Genomic DNA, 22,474 nt, shown 5'->3' on the forward strand with positions numbered 1-22,474 from the left:
GTGTGTGTTTGTGGGTCTATGAATGAGAATACATGGATTCTATTTGCTTATCTGTCTGTGAATGAGAATACAAGGACTGTACATGTTTAGCTGTCAGAATGAGAATACTTGGAGTGTGTTCATTTATTAGTATGAACAAGAATTCATATACTGTGTGTTTATCTGTTTCTGAATGAGAATACATGGACTATATGTGTTTATCTGCCTGTGACTGAGATTACATGAACTGTGTGTGGTTACCTGTCTGTGAATGAGAATGATTGAATTGTGTGTGTTTACCTGTCTGTGACCGAGAAGATAGAGACTGTGTGTTTATCTGTCTGTGAATGAGAATACATGGCGTGTGTTTTTAGCTGTCTGAATGAGATTACATGGACTGTGTGTGTTTATCTTTCTGTGAATGAGAATACATGCACTGTGTGTGCTTATCAGTTTGAATGAGAATATGTGGATGGTTTGTTTATCTGCCCAAATGAAAATATATGGACTGCGTGTGTTCATCTGCCTGTGACTGAGAATATATGTGATCTGTGTGTTTATCTGTCTGTGAATGAGAATACATGGCCTGTGTGTGATTATTTGTCTTTGAATGAGAAAACATGAATTGTGTGTGTCGCTCTGTCTGTGAATGAGTATACATGGAGTTTGTTCATCTTTCTTAGACTGAGAATACATCGAAAGTGTGTGTTTATCTGTCTATGGCAGTGTGTATCTATCCTTCAAAGTGAGAATACATGGACTGTGTCCGTTTCTGTGTCCGTGATTGAGAATTCATGGACTGTGTGTATTTATACATGGGCCGTGTGTGTTTACCTTTCTGTGAATGAAAATACATGGACTGCAAAAACAAAAATACCTGGAAAAACTCAACAGGTCTGGCAGCATCTGTGGAAGGGAGCACAGTTAATGTTTTGAGTCCGCATGACTCTTCAACAGAACTAAGGAAAAATAGAAAAGGGGTGAAATATAAGCTGGTTTAAGGGGGATGGGGGTTGGGACAAGAGAGCTGGATAGAGGGCCAGTGATAGGTGGAGATAACCAAATGATGTCATAGACAAAAGGACAAAGAGGTGTTGAAGGTGGTGATATTATCTAAAGGAATGTGCTAATTAAGGGTAGAAAGCAGGACAAGCAAGGTACAGATAGCCCTAGTGGGGGTGGGGTGGGGAGAAGGAATCAAAAAAGGCTAAAAGGTAGAGATAAAACAATGGATGGAAATACATTTAAAAATAATGGAAATAGGTGGGAAAAGAAAAATCTATATAAATTATTGGGAAAAAAGGGGGGGATCGGAAAGGGGGTGGGGATGGAGGAGAGAGTTCATGATCTAAAATTGTTGAACTCAATATTCAGTCCAGAAGGCTGTAAAGTGCCTAGTCAGAAGATGAGGTGCTGTTCCTTCAGTTTACGTTGAGCTTCACTGGAACAATGCAGCAAGCCAAGGATGGACATGTGGGCATGAGAGCAGGGCGGAGTGTTGAAATGGCAAGCGACAGGGAGGTCTGGATAATGCTTGCAGACAGAAAGAAGGTATTCTGCAAAGTGGTCACCCAGTCTGTGTTTGGTCTCTCCAATGTAGAGGAAACCGCATTGGGAGCAACGAATGATGCCACCACCAAACACATCTTCCCTTCACCCCCCCCTGGTGGCATTCCATAGGGATCGTTCCCTCCGTGACACCCTGGTCCACTCCTCCATCACCCGCTACACCTCAACCCCCTCCCACAGCACCTTCCCATGCAACTGCAGAAGATGCAACACCTGCCCCTTTACTTCCCCTCTCCTCACCGTCCAAGGGCCCAAACACTCATTTCAAGTGAAGCAGCATTTCACTTGTACTTCCCTCAACTAAGGCTACTGCATTTGTTGCTCCCATTGCAGTTTCCTCTACATTGGAGAGACCAAACGCAGACTGGGTGACCACTTTGCAGAATATCTTTGTTCTTTTCGCAAGCATTACCCAGACCTTCCTGTCGCTTGCCATTTCAACACTCCACCCTGCTCTCATGCCCACATGTCCATCCTTGGCTTGCTGCATTGTTCCAGTGAAGCTCAACGTAAACTGGAGGAACAGCACCTCATCTTCCGACTAGGCACTTTACAGCCTTCCGGACTGAATATTGAGTTCAACAATTTTAGATCATGAACTCTCTCCTCCATCCCCACCCCCTTTCTGATTTTTCCCCCTCCTTTTTGTTTTTTCCAATAATTTATATAGATTTTTCTTTTCCCACCTATTTCCATTATTTTTAAATGTATTTCCATCCATTGTTTTATCTTTACCTTTTAGCCTTTTTCGATTCCTTCACCCCACCCCACCCCCACTAGGGCTATCTGTACCTTGCTTGTCCTGCTTTCTACCCTTAATTAGCACATTCCTTCAGATAATATCACCACCTTCAACACCTCTTTGTCCTTTTGTCTATGACATCTTTTGGTTATCTCCACCTTTCACTGGCCCTCTATCCAGCTCTCTTGTCCCAACCACCCCCCACCCCCCTTAAACCAGCTTACATTTCACCCCTTTTCTATTTTTCCTTAGTTCTGTTGAAGAGTCATGCGGATTCGAAACGTTAACTGTGCTCCTCTCCACAGATGCTGCCAGACCTGCTGAGTTTTTCCAGGTATTTTTGTTTTTGTTTTTGATTTCCAGCATCCGCAATTTTTTGCTTTTATCTTAATACATGGACTGTGTGTGTTTACCTGTCTGTGAATGAGAATATCCGGCCTGTGTGTGTTTATCTTTTTATGAATGAGAATATATGGACTGTGTGTTTTTATCTGTTTCTGAATGAGAATGCATGTACTGTGTGTATTTATCTGATTCTGAATGGGAATACATGGACTGTGTATGTGTTTATCCGTCTGTGAATGAGTATACATGGACTGTGTGTGCTTATCTGTCTCTGATTGAGAATACATGGACTATGTGTGTTTATCAGTCTGTGGCTGAGAATACATGGGCTGTGTGTGTTTATCTGTCTGTGAATGAGAACATATGTGGTCTGTGTTTTTATCTATATAATTGAGAATACATGGATTGTGTTTGTTTATTTGCCTGTGAATGAGAATACATGGACTGTGTGTGTTTATTTGTCTTTGAATGAGTATACATGGACTGTGTGTGTTTATTTGTCTTTGAATGAGTATACATGGACTGTGTGTGTTTATTTGTCTTTGAATGAGTATACATGGACTGTGTGTGTTTATTTGTCTTTGAATGAGTATACATGGACTGTGTGTGTTTATTTGTCTTTGAATGAGTATACATGGACTGTGTGTGTTTATTTGTCTTTGAATGAGTATACATGGACTGTGTGTGTTTATTTGTCTTTGAATGAGTATACATGGACTGTGTGTGTTTATTTGTCTTTGAATGAGTATACATGGACTGTGTGTGTTTATTTGTCTTTGAATGAGTATACATGGACTGTGTGTGTTTATTTGTCTTTGAATGAGTATACATGGACTGTGTGTGTTTATTTGTCTTTGAATGAGTATACATGGACTGTGTGTGTTTATTTGTCTTTGAATGAGTATACATGGACTGTGTGTGTTTATTTGTCTTTGAATGAGTATACATGGACTGTGTGTGTTTCTCTGTATGTGATTGAAAATACTTGGACGGAGTTTGTTTATCTTTCTGTGAATGAGAATGCATCGAATGTGTGTGTTTATCTGTCCAGGCCTATCTTTCAGAGTGAGAATACATGAACCGTGTGAGGTTAGCTGTCTATGAATGAGAATACATGGACTGTGTGTGTTTATCTGTCTGTGAATAAGAATTCAGGGACTGTGTATGTTTATCTGTCTGTGAATGAGAATTCAGGGACTGTGTATGTTTATCTGTCTGTGAATAAGAATTCAGGGACTGTGTATGTTTATCTGTCTGTGAATGAGAATTCAGGGACTGTGTATGTTTATCTGTCTGTGAATGAGAATTCAGGGACTGTGTATGTTTATCTGTCTGTGAATGAGAATTCAGGGACTGTGTATGTTTATCTGTCTGTGAATGAGAATTCAGGGACTGTGTATGTTTATCTGTCTGTGAATGAGAATTCAGGGACTGTGTATGTTTATCTGTCTGTGAATGAGAATTCAGGGACTGTGTATGTTTATCTGTCTGTGAATGAGAATTCAGGGACTGTGTATGTTTATCTGTCTGTGAATGAGAATGTATGGACTGTGTCTGTTTATCTGTCCTGATTGAGAACACGTGGACTGTTTGTCTTTATCTGCCTGTGAATGAGTATACATGGGCTGAATGTGTTTATCTGTCTGTGAATGAGAATACATAGGCTGTGTCTGTGTATCTGTCTTTGAATGAGAATACATGGATTGCGTGTGTTTACCTGTCTCTGAATGAGAATATATGTGATCCGTGTTTTGATCTGTCTAAATGAGAATACATGGATTGTGTCTGTTTATCTGTCTGTGAATAAGAATACATGGGCTGTGTGTGTTTATTTATCTTTAATACACGGACTGTGTCTGTTTATCTGTCAGTGAATGCGAATACATGGCCTGTGTTTCATCTGTCTGAATGAGAATACAGGGACTGTGTGTGTTTTTCTCTCTATGAATGAGAATGCATGGGCTGCGTGTGTTTATTGGTCTGATTGAGAATTGATGGACTGTGTGTGTTTATCTGAAAGTGAATGAGAATATATGCATTGTGCGTGTTTATCGGTCTCTGAATGAGAATACAAGGAGTGTGCATGTTTAGCTGTCAGCATGAGAATATTTGGAGTGTGTTTGTTTATTAGTCTGAACGAGAATTCATGTACTGTTTGTATCTTTCCATGAAAGAGGCTACATGAGCTGTTTGTGTTTATGTAGGTGAATGAGAATACATGTACTGTGTGTTTATCTGTTTCTCAATGTGAATGCATGAACTGTGTGTGTATCTGTTTCTGAATGAGAATCCATGGACTATGTGTGTTTATCTGTCTGTGAATGAGAATACATGGACTGTGTGTGTTGATCTGTCTGTGAATGAGTGTACATGGACTGTGTGTGTTTCTCTGTCTGTGAATGAGGCTACACGGGGTATGTGTGTTTATGTATCTGTGAATGAGAATACATGTACTCTGTGTGTTTATCTTTCTGTGAAATGAGAATATTTGTACTGAGTGTTTATGTGCCTGTGAAAGAGAATACATGGTCTATGTGTGTTCACCTGAATGTGAATGAAAATACATGGACTGTGTGTTTATCTGTCTTTGAATGAGAATACGCGGACTGTGTGCATTTGTCAGTCTGTGTATGAGAATACGTGAACTGTGTGTGTTTCTTTGTTTCTGAATGTGAATACGTGGACTGTGTGTGTTTACCTGTCTGTGACTGAGAAGATAGAGAGTGTGTTTATCTGTCTGTTAATGAGAACACATGGCCTGTGTGTATTTATCTGTCTGTGATTGAGATTTCATGCTCTGTGTGTGTTGTTCTGTCAATGAATGAGATTACATGGGCTATGTATGTCTACCTTTCAGGGTGAGAATACAAGGACTGTGTGTGTTTCTCTGTCTGTGATTGAGAATACAAGGACTGTGTGTGTTTCTCTGTCTGTGAATGAGAATACATGGAATGTGTTTGTTTATCTGCCTGAATGAGAATACATGGGCTGTGTGTGTTTACCCGTCTGTGACTGAGAATACAAGCACTGTGTCTATTTATCTGTCTGTGAATGAGAATGTAAGCACTGTGCGTGTTTATCTGTCTGTGAATGAGGATACATGGACTGTGCGTGTTTATCTGTCTATGAATGAGATTACATGGAATGTGTGTGTGTTTATATGTTTGTGAATGAGAATACATGGGCTGTATATGTTTATTTGTCTGTGAATGTGAATACATAGACTGTGTGTGTGTTTGTCTGTGGATGAGAATAGATGGACTGTGTGTGTTTATTTGGCTCTCTCTTCTCCCATTGCACAACCCTTCATGATTTGATTCTTTTTTTTTTGTTTTACAGGAAGTGCTCAGTGTTTGTGATAGACCCTGCGGAGAATGTGTATTACCACTGGCTGGCTGTCATCACACTGCCTGTTGTCTATAACTGGTGTTTCCTGGTGTGCAGGTAGGCAGTGCATGGTGTTGAGCAGTAGCTCAGATACTCTCAATGTAGGAAGAATACTGAATGTAGATCATTGCTTGTTGCACCCTCAGCCGTTCGTGAGAATGGTGTTAAGTGACGCACAGTGGTAGTACAGAGATAGTCTGGCATTTGAAGTGTAGATTGTCCACAACATTGCATCAGAATATTCACTCAATCACATGTGATGCCAGAATCATACTGGCCCAAAATCCCAATTTGTCACACAAACCTTTCTGGCAGTAATTTGAAGACTAACCCTTCAGTCTTACATTTATGTAGCAATTTTGTGTTTACAAGATGTCCCAGCCAGCTTTGCAGCCAATGAAGTACTTTTCAAGTGTTGCCACTGTTGTAATGTACAACATCATGCACAGCAATCTCCCACAAATGCAATGCAATAATGATTGCATTGCCCAGGACACCAGTGAGAACTCCCCTGCTCTTCTTCGAAATAGGACTGTGGGAGCTTTTACCCAAGCTGGCTGAAGGGCCTCGGTTTAACATCTCATGCATCTTTGACAGTGCAGTATACTCCTTCAGTACTGCACTGGAGTGTCATCCTTGATTTTTGTGCTCAAGTCCTATAATATAAGAAATAGGCACAGGAGTAAGCCATTTGGCCCCTCAAGTCTGCTCTGTCATTCATGCCCACATGTCCGTCCTTGGCCTACTGCAATGTTCCAGTGAAGCTCAACGCAAACTGGAGGAACAGCACCTCATCTTCCGACTAGGCACTTTGCAGCCTTCCAGGCTTAATATTGAATTCAACAACTTCAGATCATGAACTCTCTTCTCCATCCCCACCCCCTTTCTGATCCCCCCTTTTCCAATAATTTATAATTTTTTTAATATATATATATGTTTCTTTTCCCACCTATTTCCATTATTTTTAATGTATTTCCATCCATTGTTTTATCTCTACCTTTTAGCCTATTTCGATCCCTTCCCCTCATCCCACCCCCACTAGGGCTATCTGTCACTTGCTCATCCTGCTTTCGACCCTTGATGTCATCATTAGCACATTCCTCAGCTAATATCACCACCGTCAACACCCCTTTGTCCTTTTGTCTATGACATCTTTGGCAATCTCTTCTTTGCCTCCACCTATCACTGGCCCTCTATCCAGCTCTACCTGTCCCACCCCCCTCAACCAGCTTATATTTCACTTCATTTCTATATTTCTCAGTTCTGATGAAGAGTCGTACGGACTCGAAAGATTAACTGTGTTCCTCTCCAAAGATGCTGTCAGATCTGCTGAGTTTTTCCAGCTGTTTTTGTTTTTGTTTCAGATTTCCAGCATCTGCAGTATTTTGCTTTTATCATGGTTGATCTTTTCTTTGCCTCAGTACCACTTTCCTGCTTGTCCCATATGACTTAACTCTGATTCAGAAACCAGGTTGCTCCCAACTGAGCCACAGCTGACACTTAAGGGATGCTGATTTGAGAGAGTTTTTAGTGTGGTGAGAGAAATCACAGTCAGAGGGACAAAGTGGATATTGTGTGAAGGTGCCCTGTGCCCTGCTGGAGGCTTTGTGGTTATTACATAGTCGCAGTTAGGACATAGCCACGATTGGAGCACAATTATGGTTAGTGTTTAGTTACCATTAAGATGTAGCTATGGTTAAGTGAGGTGAGAATGACTGCCTTTGACTTCAAGGCAGTATTTGACTGAGTGGCATCCAGGAGCATTAGCACAACTGGAGTCAATGGGATTGAGGGAAAACTCTCCGTGGTTGGAGTCATACCTAGCACAAAGGAAGATGGGTGTGGTTGTATGAGGTCAATTATCTCGGTTCCAGGACATCACTGCAGGAGTTACTCAGGGTAGTGTCCCTTCAGCTGCTTCATCAATGATCTTCCTTCCATCATAAGGTCAGAATTGAGGATGTTCTCTGATGATTGCACAATGTTCAGCACCATTCTTGACTCCTGAGCAGCATGTAGCAAGACCTGGTGAACTTAAAAGCTTTGGTTGACAAGTGGCAAGTAATGTCCGTGCTACACAAGTGCCAGGCAATGACCATCTCCAACAAGAGAGAATCTAACCATCTTCTGATGACATGCAACTGCATCGCTGAATTAACCATTAACATCCTAGGGGATACCATTGACCAGAAACTGAACTGGAATTGCCATATAAATACTGTGGCTGCAAGAGCAGGCCAGAGGCTAGGAATCCTGCAGTGAGTAACTCACTTCCTAACTCTCCAAAGTCTGTCCACCATCTACAAGGCACAAGTCAGGAGTGTGATGGAATACTCTCCCCTTGCAGCTCCAGCAACACTCAAGAAGCTCTACACCATCCAGGACAAAGCAACCTGCTTGATTGGCACCCCATCCACAAACATTCACTCCCTCCACCACCGATGCACAGTAGCAGCAGTGTGTACCATCTACAAGATGCACTGTACCAACTCACCAAGGTTCCTTAGGCAGCACGTTCCAAACCTGCAACTATATCGCCATTCCTTCACAGTTTTTATCGCAATCCTGGAACTCCCTCCCTAACAGCACTGTGGGTTTACCTACAACACATGGACTGTAGCAGTTCAAGAAGGCAACTCACCACCACCTTCTCAAGGGCAACTCGAGATGGGTATTAAATGCTGGCCCAGCAAGTGATGCCCACATCCGAATAATTTTTTTTTAAGAAGTCAAAACATGGATCGGTTTTTGTTCTGGTTAGGTTTATAGTCATGGTCTTGTTTTTGGAATCGTCATATTGTTGGCTTGGTCAGTTCTTGCAATAATGACAAAATCAAATTGTCAGATAGCAGTGAGCTGTGTTCATTCCACTCACTGTCAGAGCTGAAATGGTGAATTTTGCTCAATCAGTGCTATCCTTTCTGAGGAATTTTCACCTCCTGTTACTTATGTTCCAGTGCTGCCTTCTGGCTCTGATGCTGCTGGGGAATTGGATGATGATTGTATTACACAGAATTACATAGAGTGTATAACACAGAAACATATGCTCCACATCAACCTCACTGCACCCTCCATCTAATGCTGACCAGCATAACCCTCTATTCCTTTCTCCCTCAACAGCTTAGCTAGCTTCCCTTTAAATGAATCGACGTTATTCACATGACTCCTCATGGTATTTGTTCTATATTCTAACCACTGATAAAGTTTCTCCTTTTTTTTATTTATTCATTCATGGGATGTGGACGTCGCTGGCTAGGCCAGCATTTATTGCCCATCCCTAATTGCCCTTGTTCAGAGGGCATTTAAAAGTCAACCACATCGCTTTTGGGTTTGGAGTCACATGTCGGCCAGACCAGGTAAGGACAGCAGATTTCCTTCCCTAAAGGACATTAGAGACCCAGATGGGTATTTTCCGACAATTGACAATAGTTTTGTGGTCATCATCAGACTTCTAATTCCAGACCCTTATTGAATTTAAATTCTGCCAGCTGCTATGGTGGGATTCAAACCCAGGTCCCTAGAACAATACCCTGGATCTCTGGAATTCTATAGATAAAAGCAAAATACTGCGCATGTTGGAAATCTGAAACAAAAACAAAAATAGCTGGAAAAACTCAGCAGGTCTGACAGCATCTGAGGAGAGGAAGAGAGTTATCCTGAGCTGGATAGAGGGCCAGTGATAGGTGGAGGCAAAGAAGAGATTGCCAAAGATGTCATAGACAAAAGGACAAAAAGGTGTTGACGGTGGTGATACTAGCTAAGAAATGTGCTAATGGTGACATTAAGGGTAGAAAGCAGGAGGAGCAAGTGACAGATAGCGCTAGTGGGGGTGGGGTGGGGGGAAGGGATCAAAATCCAGCTCCACCTGTCCCACCCTCCTCAACCAGCTATATTTCACCTCATTTCTATATTTCCTTAGTTCTGATGAAGAGTCATACGGACTCGAAACGTTAACTGGATTCCTCCCCACAGATGCTGTCAGACCTGCTGAGTTTTTCCAGCTATTTTTGTTTTTTTCTCTGGAATTCTAGTCCAGTGACTCCCCATTGAATACCCAATTAGATTTATTAGTGACTCTCTTACGCTTACTATTCTACTTGGAGAAGAGAAGGTTGAGAGGAGATTTGATAGAGGTGTTCAAAACCATGAGGGGTCTGGACAGAGTAGATAGGGAGGAATTGTTCCCATTGGTGGAAGGATTGAGAACCAGAGGACACAGATTTGAGGTAATTGGCGAGAGAAGTAATGGCGACATGAGCAGAAACATTTTCACACTGCGAGTGCCTGGGATCCGGAATGCACGGCCTGAGAGTAAGGTGGATGCAGATTCATAGGAATATTGGAACATAGGAAACAGGAGCAGGAAGAGGCCATTTTGCCCCTCAAGCCTATCCCACCATTTAACTAGATCATGGCTGATCTTCTACCTCAAAGCATTTTCCTGCACTTTCCTCATAACCCTTAATATTTTTAATACCTAGAAATCTATCAATCTCTGTCTTGAATGTACTCAATGACTGAGCCTCTGCAGCCCTCTGGGGTAGAGAATTCCAAAGACTCACCACCCTCTCACTGAACTCCTCATCTCAGTCCTAAGTAGCGTACCTCTTATTCTGAGACTGTGTCCCCTGGTTCTACACTCCATGACCAGGGGAAACATCCTTCTTGTATCTACTCTGTCAAGCCCTGTAAGAATTTTATACACTTCAATGAGATCACCTCTCATTCTTCTAAACTCTAGAGAATACAGACCCAGTCTTCTCAATCCCTCCTCATAGGACAGTCCCACTGTCGCAGGAATTAGTCTGGTGAACGTCCATTGCACTCCCTCTATGCAAACCATATTCTTCCTTAGATAGGGAGGCCAAAACTGTACATAATACTCCAGGTGTGGTCTTACCAAAGTTCTATACAACTGCAGCAAGACTTCCTTACTCCTGTACTCAAATCCACTTGTAATAATCGCTAACATACCAGGCTGAATTCTCTGGTCGACGAGCGGAGGTGAGGCCTGTTTGCCGATGCGTAAAATGACACGCGGTGACGTTGAGCGGGCATCCTGACGTCACTGCGCATCATTTAGATTTCCAGTTTGGCGGGGCAGCCTATTCGGCTCCGCGCCTGCCAAACTATCAAAGGCCTATTAAGACCTGTTAAAAACTAACTTAAGCAGCTAACTTGAGCAGCTCGTCCAACATTAAGGTTGATGGGCAGGCGAAGAGCCCAGGCGGCCTTCACATTTTTCACGAAACCTCATCCACGGGCGAGATGGGGTTTCATGAAGTGTTTTAACATTCAATAAAAATTTTTCAAGTAATTCTTTGACATGTCCCAGCTCATATGACAGTGCCTCAGGGAGATTTCTGTACTCTTTTGCGCGCATGTGCAGGCCCCAACTCAGGGAACCCTCCCCTGCCATACAGGGAGCGCTCAGCACTTCCAGGCGAGCGTCACGCTGGGCGGGCCTTAAGTGGCCCGCCCACATAAAATGGCCAATCAGATTCGCCCCCGCCCGCCCCCGCCTGCCCCCGCACAACCCCACAATTTTTCCCACTGTTTGCCTTCCCCGTCGCTTGCTGAACCTGTATGTTAGCTTTGAGTGACTTGTGAACAAGGATATCCAGGTATCTTTGGACATCAACACTTCCCAATCTCTCCCCATTTAAGAGATACTCTGCATTTATGTTTTTCCTTACAAAGTGGATAACTTCACATTTTCCACATTATATTCCATCTGCCATGTTCTTGCCTATTCACTTAGTCTGTCTAAATCTCCTTGAAGCCTCTTTGCATCCTCCACAAAACTCACATTCCCACCAAGTTTTGTGTCATCAGCAAACTTGGAAATATTAAATTTGAATCCCACATCTAAATCATTGATATAGATTGTGAATAGCCGGGGCCCAAGCACCGATCCTTATGGTACACCACTAGTGACCGCCTGCCAACTTGAGAATGACCCGTTTATTCCTGCTCTGTTTTCTGTCCGTTAACCAATCATCACCCAATATATTACCGCCAATCCCATGTGCTCTAATTTTGTTTATTAACCTTTTGTCTGGGACAGGTTCAATCAAGACATTCAAGAGGGAATTGGATTATTATCTGAAAAGGAAGAATGTGCAGGGTTATGGGGAGAAGGCAGGGGATTAGCACTAGGTGAATTGCTCCTTCAGAGCGCCAGCACACACAGACATGACAGGTTGAATGGCCTCCTTCTGTTCTTCTATGATACGACTGTAATTCTAGTTACGTCTACAAGTGGAAATGCCTTCTCTATGTGTGCCCTATTAAACCCTTTCTGCATCTTGAAGAGCGGTATTAGATCATTGTAATTAAATGACATTCCACACTTGAGCATTGCTTGGCACTGAGGTGTGTCAATCTGCCACTTATATTCCCTGTCAGGTGATTGCTCAGTAAATGGCAGAGTATCAGCAGCAGAGTGGGCAGGTGAGGTTGGGGATTAAAGCAAAACACTGACATCTGACCTTTCTAACGCTGCTTTGATTTTATTGCTGTCCTGGGGCTGAAACTTTCCATTTTTCAAACTGCATGCGGGTTAACAACTAACTGGAAATTTCTAAGCTTTAAATTTTGTCCCAGACATTGGACCTTTCTCACTTACTTATGTGTCTCATGAGGTGCAGACATTATTATTAGACTTGCTTGGTAAATTTTCATCCCTAGCCACATCTCTCATTCCTGAACCTGGACATGGCCCTGGGGGAATTAAACCAATATTTTAAAACTTTCAACTATCTTATCACCATCACAGTATCACAATTTGTTTCTGCATTTCCTCGATGCAAACTAATTCTAGCAAGGTAGTCAGTGATACAGTATTTTTAAAACTAACAGAATTAAATTGCATATTAATCTGAAAATTTATATGAATATTCATAAATGCTTTACTATGTCAATCTAATTAAGTGTCTGTGGCTCTCTTTCAGTGTCTGAGAGTCTGTGTCTGTGGGTCTGTTTCAGTGTCTGTGAGTCTGTGTCTGTGGGTCTGTTTCAGTGTCTGTGGCTCTGTTTCAGTGTCTGTGACTGTCTGTGGCTCTGTTTCAGTGTCTGTGGCTCTGTTTCAGTGTCTGTGAGCCTGTCTGTGGCTCTGTTTCAGCATCTGTGAGCCTGTTTCAGTGTCTGTGACTGTCTGTGTCTGTGGCTCTGTTTCAGCATCTGTGAGCCTGTGTCTGTGGCTCTGTTTCAGTGTCTGTGAGCCTGTGTCTGTGGCTCTGTTTCAGCATCTGTGAGCCTGTGTCTGTGGCTCTGTTTCAGTGTCTGTGACTGTGGCTCTGTTTCACTGTCGATTAGTCTGTGTCTTTGGGACTGTTTCAGTGTCTATGGCTCTGTTTCAGTGTCTGTGACTGCCTGTGGCTCTGTTTCACTGTTGATGAGTCTGTGTCTTTGGGACTGTTTCAGTGTCTGTGAGTCTGTGTCTTTGGGTCTGTTTCAGTGTCTGTGAGTCTGTGTCTGTGGCTCTGTTTCAGTGTCTGTGAGTCTGTGTCTGTGGCTCTGTTTCAGTGTCTGAGCCTGTGTCTGTGGCTCTGTTTCAGTGTCTGTGTGTATGTGCCTGTGGCTCTGTTTCAGTGTCTGTGAGTCTGTGTCTGTGGCTCTGTTTCAGTGTCTGTGACTCTGTGTCTTTGGGTCTGTTTCAGTGTCTGTGAGCCTGTGCCTGAGGCTCTGTTTCAGTGTCTGTGACTCTGTGTCCGTGGCTCTGTTTCAATGTCTGTGAGTTTGTGACTGTGTCTGTTTCAGTGTCTGTGAGTCTGTGTCTGTGGCTCTATTTCAGTGTCTGTGTGTCTGTGCCTGTGGCTCTGTTTCAGTGTCTGTGAGCCTGTGCCTGTGGCTCTGTTTCAGTGTCTGTGAGCCTGTGCCTGTGGCTCTGTTTCAGTGTCTGTGACTCTGTGTCTGTGGCTCTGTTTCAGTGTCTGTGAGTCTGTGTCTGTGGCTCTGTTTCAGTGTCTGTGAGTCTGTGTCTTTGGGTTTGTTTCAGTGTCTGTGAGTCTGTGTCTGTGGCTCTGTTTCAGGGTCTGTGAGTCTGTGTCTTTGGGTTTGTTTCAGTGTCTGTGAGTCTGTGTCTGTGGCTCTGTTTCAGTGTCTGTGACTATCTGTGGCTCTGTTTCACTGTCGATGAGTCTGTGTCTTTGGAACTGTTTCGGTGTCTGTGACTCTGTGTCTTTGGGTCTGTTTCAGTGTCTGTGAGCCTGTGCCTCTGGCTCTGTTTCAGTGTCTGTGACTCTGTGTCCGTGGCTCTTCTTCAGTGTCTGTGACTCTGTGTCTGAGGCTCTGTTTCAATGTCTGTGAGTCTGTGTCTGTGGCTGTTTCAGTGTCTGTGAGCCTGTGTCTGTGGCTCTATTTCAGTGTCTGTGCGTCTGTGTCTGTGGCTCTGTTTCAGTGTCTGTGAGTCTTTTTCTTTGGGTTTGTTTCAGTGTCTGTGAGTCTGTGTCTGTGGCTCTGTTTCAGTGTCTGTGACTCTGTGTCTGTGGCTCTGTTTCGGTGTCCGTGAGTGTGTGTCTTTGGGTTTGTTTCAGTGTCTGTGAGTCTGTGACTCTGTTTCAGTGTCATGACTCTGTCTATGGCTCTGTTTCAGTGTCTGTGAGCCTGTGTCTGTGGCTCTGTTTCAGCGTCTGTGACCCTGTGTCTGTGGCTCTGTTTCAGTGTCTGTGACTCTGTGTCTGTGGCTCTGTTTCAGTGTCTGTGAGTCTGTGTCTTTGGGTTTGTTTCAGTGTCTGTGAGTCTGTGGCTCTGTTTCAGTGTCTGTGAGTCTGTGTCTGTGGCTCTGTTTCAGCATCTGTGAGCCTGTGTCTGTGGCTCTGTTTCAGTGTCTGCGTCTTTGGGTCTGTTTCAGTGTCTGTGAGCCTGTGCCTGTTGCTCTGTTTCACTGTCTGTGGGTTCTCTGCATGGTTTTCGATCGCATGTTGATATGCATATTTTGTGTTTCAGCTTTGCCTCATTTTACATCCATGTTTGCATATGTTTATACTGTTTGACATGATTATGTGTGATATGATTGTGAGTATGCTGACATGTTCACTGCATATGATTATGATATAGTTTTGCACTCAGTTACATATTTATCTGTATGTTGTCATGTGTTTACTTGTATGTTTTCTACATACAATTATGATCATGTTTAACTGCAGAAATAAAAACTGAAAATACTGCAATTGTTCAGCAAATCTAATAGTATCTGTGCAGAGAGAAACAGAGTTAAGGGCAGAATTTTACTTGTGCTGTGGAAATGGGAATGGAGGCTGGTGTGGGAGGGGTGGGGCTGGTAAAATGACATTGGATCAGCTCCCCAACATCTTCCTGTCACTTTACCAGAGGTAAAGTGGGTGACATTTCAGCAAGCAATTACAGTTGTTAAACAAACAATTGTCACATATTTTCCTACCTTTCTCTGAACTCCCCAGAGGCTCAGAGTGTCGCCTACTCAAGTGAGATGAGATATGAACATCATGTGAATTGTGTAGTCATCTTGCAGTCATGCTGTGGAGCTGGCTGCAGACTCTATGTTGAAGAAGCAAGAAGATGAGGCCAAAGTGAAGTGCTGCTAATGGAAAGCTGTCTCCCAGGTCCAAAGCAGCCACTGGAGGCAGGACAAGGTTCTTGAGGGGCTCATTGCAGTGGAGGTTTCATTTGGATATGGGGTCAATGTTGTCAGGCTTTGAGATGGAGATACAGCCACATGGAGCAGCTGTGTAATGACCAGGGGAGTTCTGGTGCCATTGGATGTGTATGAGAAGGTGGGGAGATGGGGTAAGAGGGAAGCAGAAGGCACTAACCAACACAAAAGATATAGCATCAGAGGCTCAGCTTCATTGAAAGGTCTGAGCACCGATGTCTATGAAGGCTGTATCTCTCTTGGGGGTGGTGGAACTGTATAGTGTATGGAGCAGGAGTTGGTGCCAGTGGGAAGTGGCAGACACCCAATGCCTGTGGCCTAAAGGTGACATTGACACAACCTTTCTGCCTGTGGTTAGTTCCAGGGATTGCCTGGAGAATGGTGTGGTGTCTCTCAGTCAGCTGCCACGTACCATTGGGTTGGCCAATATATCAAGTTCACAACTACTCAGACCAGTAAGGCTGAGAGGGCAGTTGGCTTCGGGGTCCAAGGCTGGGTTGCTCTAGGTTCAGGAAGTCATTGACTGTACTCATGTGGCCATCAAAGCTCCCTCAAAGCAGCCCTTGTGAACATGTTCAAGTCATTTGTGACTGGTATAAGCAGATCGTGCAGGCATGTGTGAGGTTTCAAGGAAACTCGGTAGATCAGGGGAGCCCTGCTATAAGCATCTTGATATCCTGCATCATTGTTGACTGTTGTACATACACAACCTGGTGCTCCAGAGGGAGTAGCGCTGGAGTCACAGGAAGGCACTGAATGAGCAGTGTCCTCAGAACAGGAAGAGCATGCGGCATTTCCACAGGTGCCAACTGAAGATGAAGGGGGCGCAGCAGAGCCTGGCTCACAGGACAGTGACATGCGTGGCAGGCAGGTTCTTGATTCTCTCATCCCTCCCAGAGCTGGACATGCTGACCTCTCATAAGAAACCCTTACCATCTGTCTGTGCCTTTCAGCCTTCTGTCAGCACAGGTATTCTGTCTGTGCCTGTCAGCCTTCCGTCAGCACAGGTGCTCTGTCTGTGCTTGTCAGCCTTCTGTCAGCACAGGTATTCTGTCTGTGCCTGTCAGTCTTCCGTCAGCACAGGTGCTCTGTCTGTGCCTGTCAGCCTTCTATCAGCACAGGTACTCTGAGTTCTGTTGAAGGGTCATGAGGACTCGAAACGTCAACTCTTTTCTTCTCCGCCGATGCTGTCAGACCTGCTGAGTTTTTCCAGGTAATTCTGTTTTTGTTTAGGATTTCCAGCATCCGCAATAGTTTTTTGTTTTTACTCTGTCTGTGCCTGTCAGCCTTCTGTCAACACAGGTACCCCTGAGGCTATCACTTTTACATATCACCCATCAATTGGATTTTACATCTGATCATTGTCAATTGTTGCATAAAAATAAAAACACGAGTCATTATACATTGAATGCTGAGACCTTTAACACTGATTAAATACAAGTGCTGGTCCATGTATTTATATGCTTGCTTACAGTCACTTCTGTAGGCTGCTGTCCCTGCGCCTGGAGTCCATCTGGAGATAGTGTGCTGCCTTTCATTCTCCTGTGTATGCAATGACTGTGACTTGCTTCCTCCAGGTGCCTGAACCCCACTGGGGCTTGACACACTTGAGGCTCCTTTTATCTGTCTTAGTCATCAAACCAGCATACACAGTCAGAGGTACCAAGGAATGGGAATGCACTGCCTCTAGAACTCTGACAGATATCCCCAAATTTCACTCAGCTGCTGAACCGTGTGCTGCTTTGCTGGTGACACCCAAGCTCGCAATCTGCATGGAGCTGAGCATCACTGGGCCTCTCCTCATTTCTCCAAGGGCAAGAGGCTACATCTGTTACTGCCACCGTTACCACCTCCTGTGCATCCGTGCAGTGCTCACCAAATTGTGCCGCCCATTCTACATGTACAACAAAGCCCACCAGCATGAGTACACTGGAATAAAGTAACACAGTATCTTCAGGTGACATTGGGTTCTCTGGGCTCTCCAGAGTAGCAGCTGCCCTGGACTACATCTTCTACAACTCTAGCTAGTGGAGAGACATGATTTAAATGAAACAGATGCTTCTTCAAACAACCCTTGTTACCTCCCCTTGGTTAGGATTCCAGTTTTTGTTTTATTCATTTACGGGATGAGGGTGTCGCTGGCAAGGCCAGCACTTATTGTCCATCCCTAATTGCCCTTGAGATGGTGATGGTGAGCTGCCTTCTTGAACTGCTGCAGTCCTTGTGGTGTAGGTACGCCCACAGTGCAGTTAGTGAGGGAGTGGTTTTAAAGGTGCCACAAGTAACACTTGTTGGAACATAGGAACATAGGATCAGGAGTAGGCCATTCAGCCCATCACCATTCAATACAATCATGGCTGATCATCCACTTCGTTGCCCTTTCCTCACACTATCCCCATATCCCTTTATGTTATTGGCATTTAGAAATCTGTCAATCTCTACATTAAATATACTCAATGACTGAACTTCCACAGCCCTCTGGGGTGGAGAATTCCAAAGATTCACAACCCTCTGAGTAAAAAAATTCTCTTCATCTTGGTCCTAAGTGGCTTCCCCCTTATTTTGAAATTGTGTCCCCTGGATATAGATTATCCAACCAACATCTTATCGTGTCTATTCTGTCTATCCCTTTAAGTATTTTGTAGGTTTCAGTGAGATCACCTCTCATTCTTCGAAACTCTAGAGAATACAGGCCCAGTTTCCCCAATCTCTCTTCATAAGACAGTCCTGCCATCCCAGGAACAAGTCTGGTGAACCTTCGTTGCACTCCCTCTATGGCAATTGAAAGGGCGAGGGCTTGCTCGAGAGTCAGATGTCTTGTTCAAACAAGCGATCTTTATTATGAGCATGCAAGAAGTTGCACTCTCACGAGTAGGGGGTCTGCAGTACAATGTTTGTGCAGGTGATTTATACTGTCACAAAAAGTTCACTTGTGCAACTGCCTCATCTTTAATGAGGTCTTTTCACCTAATTCTGTCTCTTTCCCTGATCTTGTTTCCTCTTGATTAGATCTTCTCATATGACTCTCTGCCTCACAGATATATAAGGTTTAGCAGTTTTCAGTTTCAAGTCAAGTATCCCATGATTCCCATATGCCATACGTCAATCCCCCTGTTACAGCAATAACATCCTTCCTAAGGTAAGGAAACCAAAGCTGCACACAGGAGGGAATGATGGCCACAACCATTACTCGCCATAGCTTTTACACCTGTCATGTCTTGACCCATCTAATCTCCATGACGTCCTCCCCCAAAAGTGTCATCATGGACAATGGCACCCCATCTCCTGTACATTGATGCTGTCTGACAATCTGAAAGGAGATGCATATGCAGTGTCACTGCTGCCTCCTGGACTATCTGTGCTGATCACTCTGAGGCACTGTAAATGTGCAGCACAGAGAGGCATCCATTCAGCCATCTTAATGCAGCATTCACCCATGAGTGAGTTTGGGATTCGGATATGTGTGAGCTGTCTTTCTGTGAGTGTGTTTCTGTGAGTGTGTTTTTGTGTGTGTGTTTCTGTGAGAGTGTCTGTGTGAGTGTGTCTGTGTGTGTGTTTCCGTGAGTGTGTTTGTGTGTTTCTGTGAGTGTGTTTCTGTAAGTGTGTTTCCGTGTGTGTGTTTTTGTGTGTAACACACTTACAGAAACACACTCACAGAAACACACCCACACAAACACACTCACGGAAACACACCCACACAAACACCCTCACAGAAACACATGCAAAACACACTCATGGAAACACACTCACAGAAACACATTCACACAAACACACACACACACAAGCACCCTCACAGAGACACACTCACAGAAACACATACACTGAAACCTAGAAACGCACACACAGGAGCACACACACAAACACACTCACACAAACAAACAGGCTGACAGAAAGACACATGGAAACACACACACAAATACACTCACAGAAACACACACACAGAAACACACACAGAAACACACACGCAGAAACACGCACAGAAACACACACGCAGAAACACACATGCATAAACACACTCACAGAAACACACACAGAAACACACACACAGAAACACACACACAGAAACACACACAGAAACACACACGCAGAAACACACTCACAGAAACACACAAACACACTCATGGAAACACACACAGAGACACACTCGTACAGACACTCTCACAGAAACACACACACAAAAACACACTCACAGAAACACACTCACAGAAACACACACACTGAAACCTAGAAACACTCTAAGTTTCAGTGTGTGTGTTTCTGTGAGTGTGTTTCTGTGAGTGTGTTTTGCATGTGTTTCTGTGAGGGTGTTTGTGTGAGTGTGTATGTGTGGGTGTGCTTCTGTATGTGTGTTTGTGTTAGTGTGTTTTCATGACAATAAGGCACGATTGGTTTCATGATGCCAGGAAGTCAGGTTGCGATTGTCCACTCAGCCCACTGACGGCAGACCGTATTTCCTGCCATTGGTCATCAGGAACCTCATTGTAATAGATCAGCATATCATTATCAGGCCATCCCGCCAGCATCTTGCAACCCCGCTGGATTGTCCGTCCACATCAATAGGAAAGCACACTGACGTGTTTCACAACAGCACAGAAGTGACGTGCACTTGGTGGCCTTCACTTTGGGTGAACTGGAGGTGAGTGCACAGCAACGTTCTACAGAGCTCACCAGGGTCTCCTGTTGCTTTGCAGGCATCAGGGGTGCCGGGGGCGGGGGGGGTGGTTCGGGGTTAAGTGCCGCCCTGCCTCGGAGGTGACTTGTGAGGGGGGGAAAGTGCAATCCTGCCATTGAGGCGACTGGTGGTGGGGGTTGGGGGGCAAGGGCAGCCTTGCCATTGAATATAGCGCACAAGCATTCGGGGTGGGGGGTAGGGTGGGTGAGGTGGCCACACATTAGGGAAACCTGTATAAAATGACCATTCCTCTGCAACTGAGACAGTTCAGGCGCAGCCACATTGATATGATTGGGGTCGGGCTCCTAGCTTATCTGCCCACTCAAGCAATGCAGAGGCATCAAAGTGCCACCAAGTTCTCCAGAGCTCCCCCACTTCTGCAAAAACTGCAAATTCATGAGCACTTTAGTGAACTGCAGAGCAGTTGGACTACATACGTTATACAATCTCCTCGCTAAAGCTGGCCATGGTGCAGTCACTGCTGGAGGCGCTCACAGCCTCTTGCAATGTCAGCATCCCAGTTTAGACCAGTCTCCTCCATGGTTCAAGCTAAAGGGCAGCCATGCAGCGCACTAATCTCTGGCCATCCGAGTGGTGGCCAGCACTCTCCAGAAAGAATTAAGGGGCCATCACACAAAACCAGGACAGGTTCTTAGTACACCTAGGCTAACCACATGTCTCTCTCTTTCATTGTGCAGGAGGAGTACATCAGGATCATGGGGCCTAGTGAACTAGCTGCATGCCTGATGGCCTACAGAGCCCAAAGAAGATGCAGGAGAGAGCAACTGAGGCTCCTGGCTGTGCAGAGGCAGAAGCAGAACCTCAGGAAGATGGAGCGGCTGGGGCTCCTGCACATGTTGCCCAAGAGCCACAGTGAGCCATTGCAGGCCAGCGCCTAGCGACACCCAGGGTCTATAGACACCAGCTTTCATTCCTGTAGATGACCGAGAACCAGTGTTGCCGAAGACTGTGCATGTCCAGGTAACTGGTCAGTCACATCTGCCAGCTGCCGCCGGACATGGTGCTAAGGGGACATGGAGGGCATCCACTGTCAGTGGCTGTGAAAGTGACTGCGACACTCAATTTCTACACCAGTGGCTCCTTTCAGGGATCCACAGGTGACTTCTGTGGGATCTCACAATTCTTCACCCACAAATACATCCATGAGGTCACGGATGCTGTCTTTGTGAGGGCACACAACTTTGTACATTTCGCCAGGGACTGGGACAGCCAGGATGCAGGAGCAAGTGGATTTGCCCAGATCTCAGGTTTCCCACAGGTGCAGGGTGCGATTGACTGCACTCGTGGTGCTCAGATCTCCCTCGCAACACACAGTGAACTTCATCAACCGCAAGGACTTCCACTTGCTGAATGTGCAGCTGGTGTGTGACCACCAGAAATGCATCCTGCAGGTGTGCACACGGTTTCCAGGGTGTGTCCACAACTCCTACATCCTCAGTCGCTCGCAGATCCCTGACGTCTTCCAGGGTCCACAGAAGCTGCAGGGTTGGTTCCTTGGGGACAAGGGCCACCCGCAGAGGACTAGGCTGATGACACCCGTGTGGCGGCCTCAGACTGCAGCAGAGCGACGCTATAATGAGGCTCATGCCCACAACTTGGTGGAGCAGATCATTGGGATGCTGAAGATGTGGTTCCGGTGCCTGGACCAGTCTGGTGGGACCCTGCAATACAGGCCACAGAGGGTGTCACACATGGTCATCACCTGCTGCGCCCTTTACAACCTGGCGCTGCAACAGGGAAGATGAGCTGGCTGAGGAGGAGATGGAGGAGCTGCACGTCTCCTCTGGTGAGGAGTACACTGATGGGGATGAGGCTGAGGAGGTCCTCGGAGGCAACAATGATGAGGATGAGGCCCTCACACTGGTTAGACGAGGCAGGCATGCTCGGGGGGCCCTTATAGCTGCTGGATTTGTGCAGGATGATGACGACATGCAGTAAGGACACTCCATAAATCTTCAAACAGCCTCTGAGAATGTCTGACTCTGGTCTGGCCGAGGGCAACTCAATTGTGGTCTGTGATCAGGGTCATCTCATAGAGACGCAGCCATGAAACATTAGACGCATCTGATGCTTTGTCCGCCTTCAGCACCTCAGCCCTTCAGGAGCTGGTGCATAGTGTCACTAG

At 45.0% G+C, this 22,474-nt stretch overlaps 1 protein-coding gene across 1 annotated transcript in view; it reads left to right on the forward strand.

The window, feature by feature from the left end:
* The window catches only part of LOC144683186 (cyclic nucleotide-gated channel alpha-2-like), a 104,770-nt gene that overhangs the window by 71,194 nt on the left and 11,102 nt on the right, over positions 1-22,474 (forward strand). Inside the window, exons 4-5 of the mRNA XM_078546148.1 lie at positions 1,520-1,530; positions 5,975-6,079. Of these exons, the coding sequence (XP_078402274.1) occupies positions 1,520-1,530; positions 5,975-6,079 (116 nt within the window). The remainder of the gene's footprint in view (positions 1-1,519; positions 1,531-5,974; positions 6,080-22,474) is intronic.

This window comes from Cetorhinus maximus, chromosome 8 (genome assembly GCF_964194155.1).
Source record: "Cetorhinus maximus chromosome 8, sCetMax3.hap1.1, whole genome shotgun sequence".
NCBI lineage: Eukaryota > Metazoa > Chordata > Chondrichthyes > Lamniformes > Cetorhinidae > Cetorhinus > Cetorhinus maximus.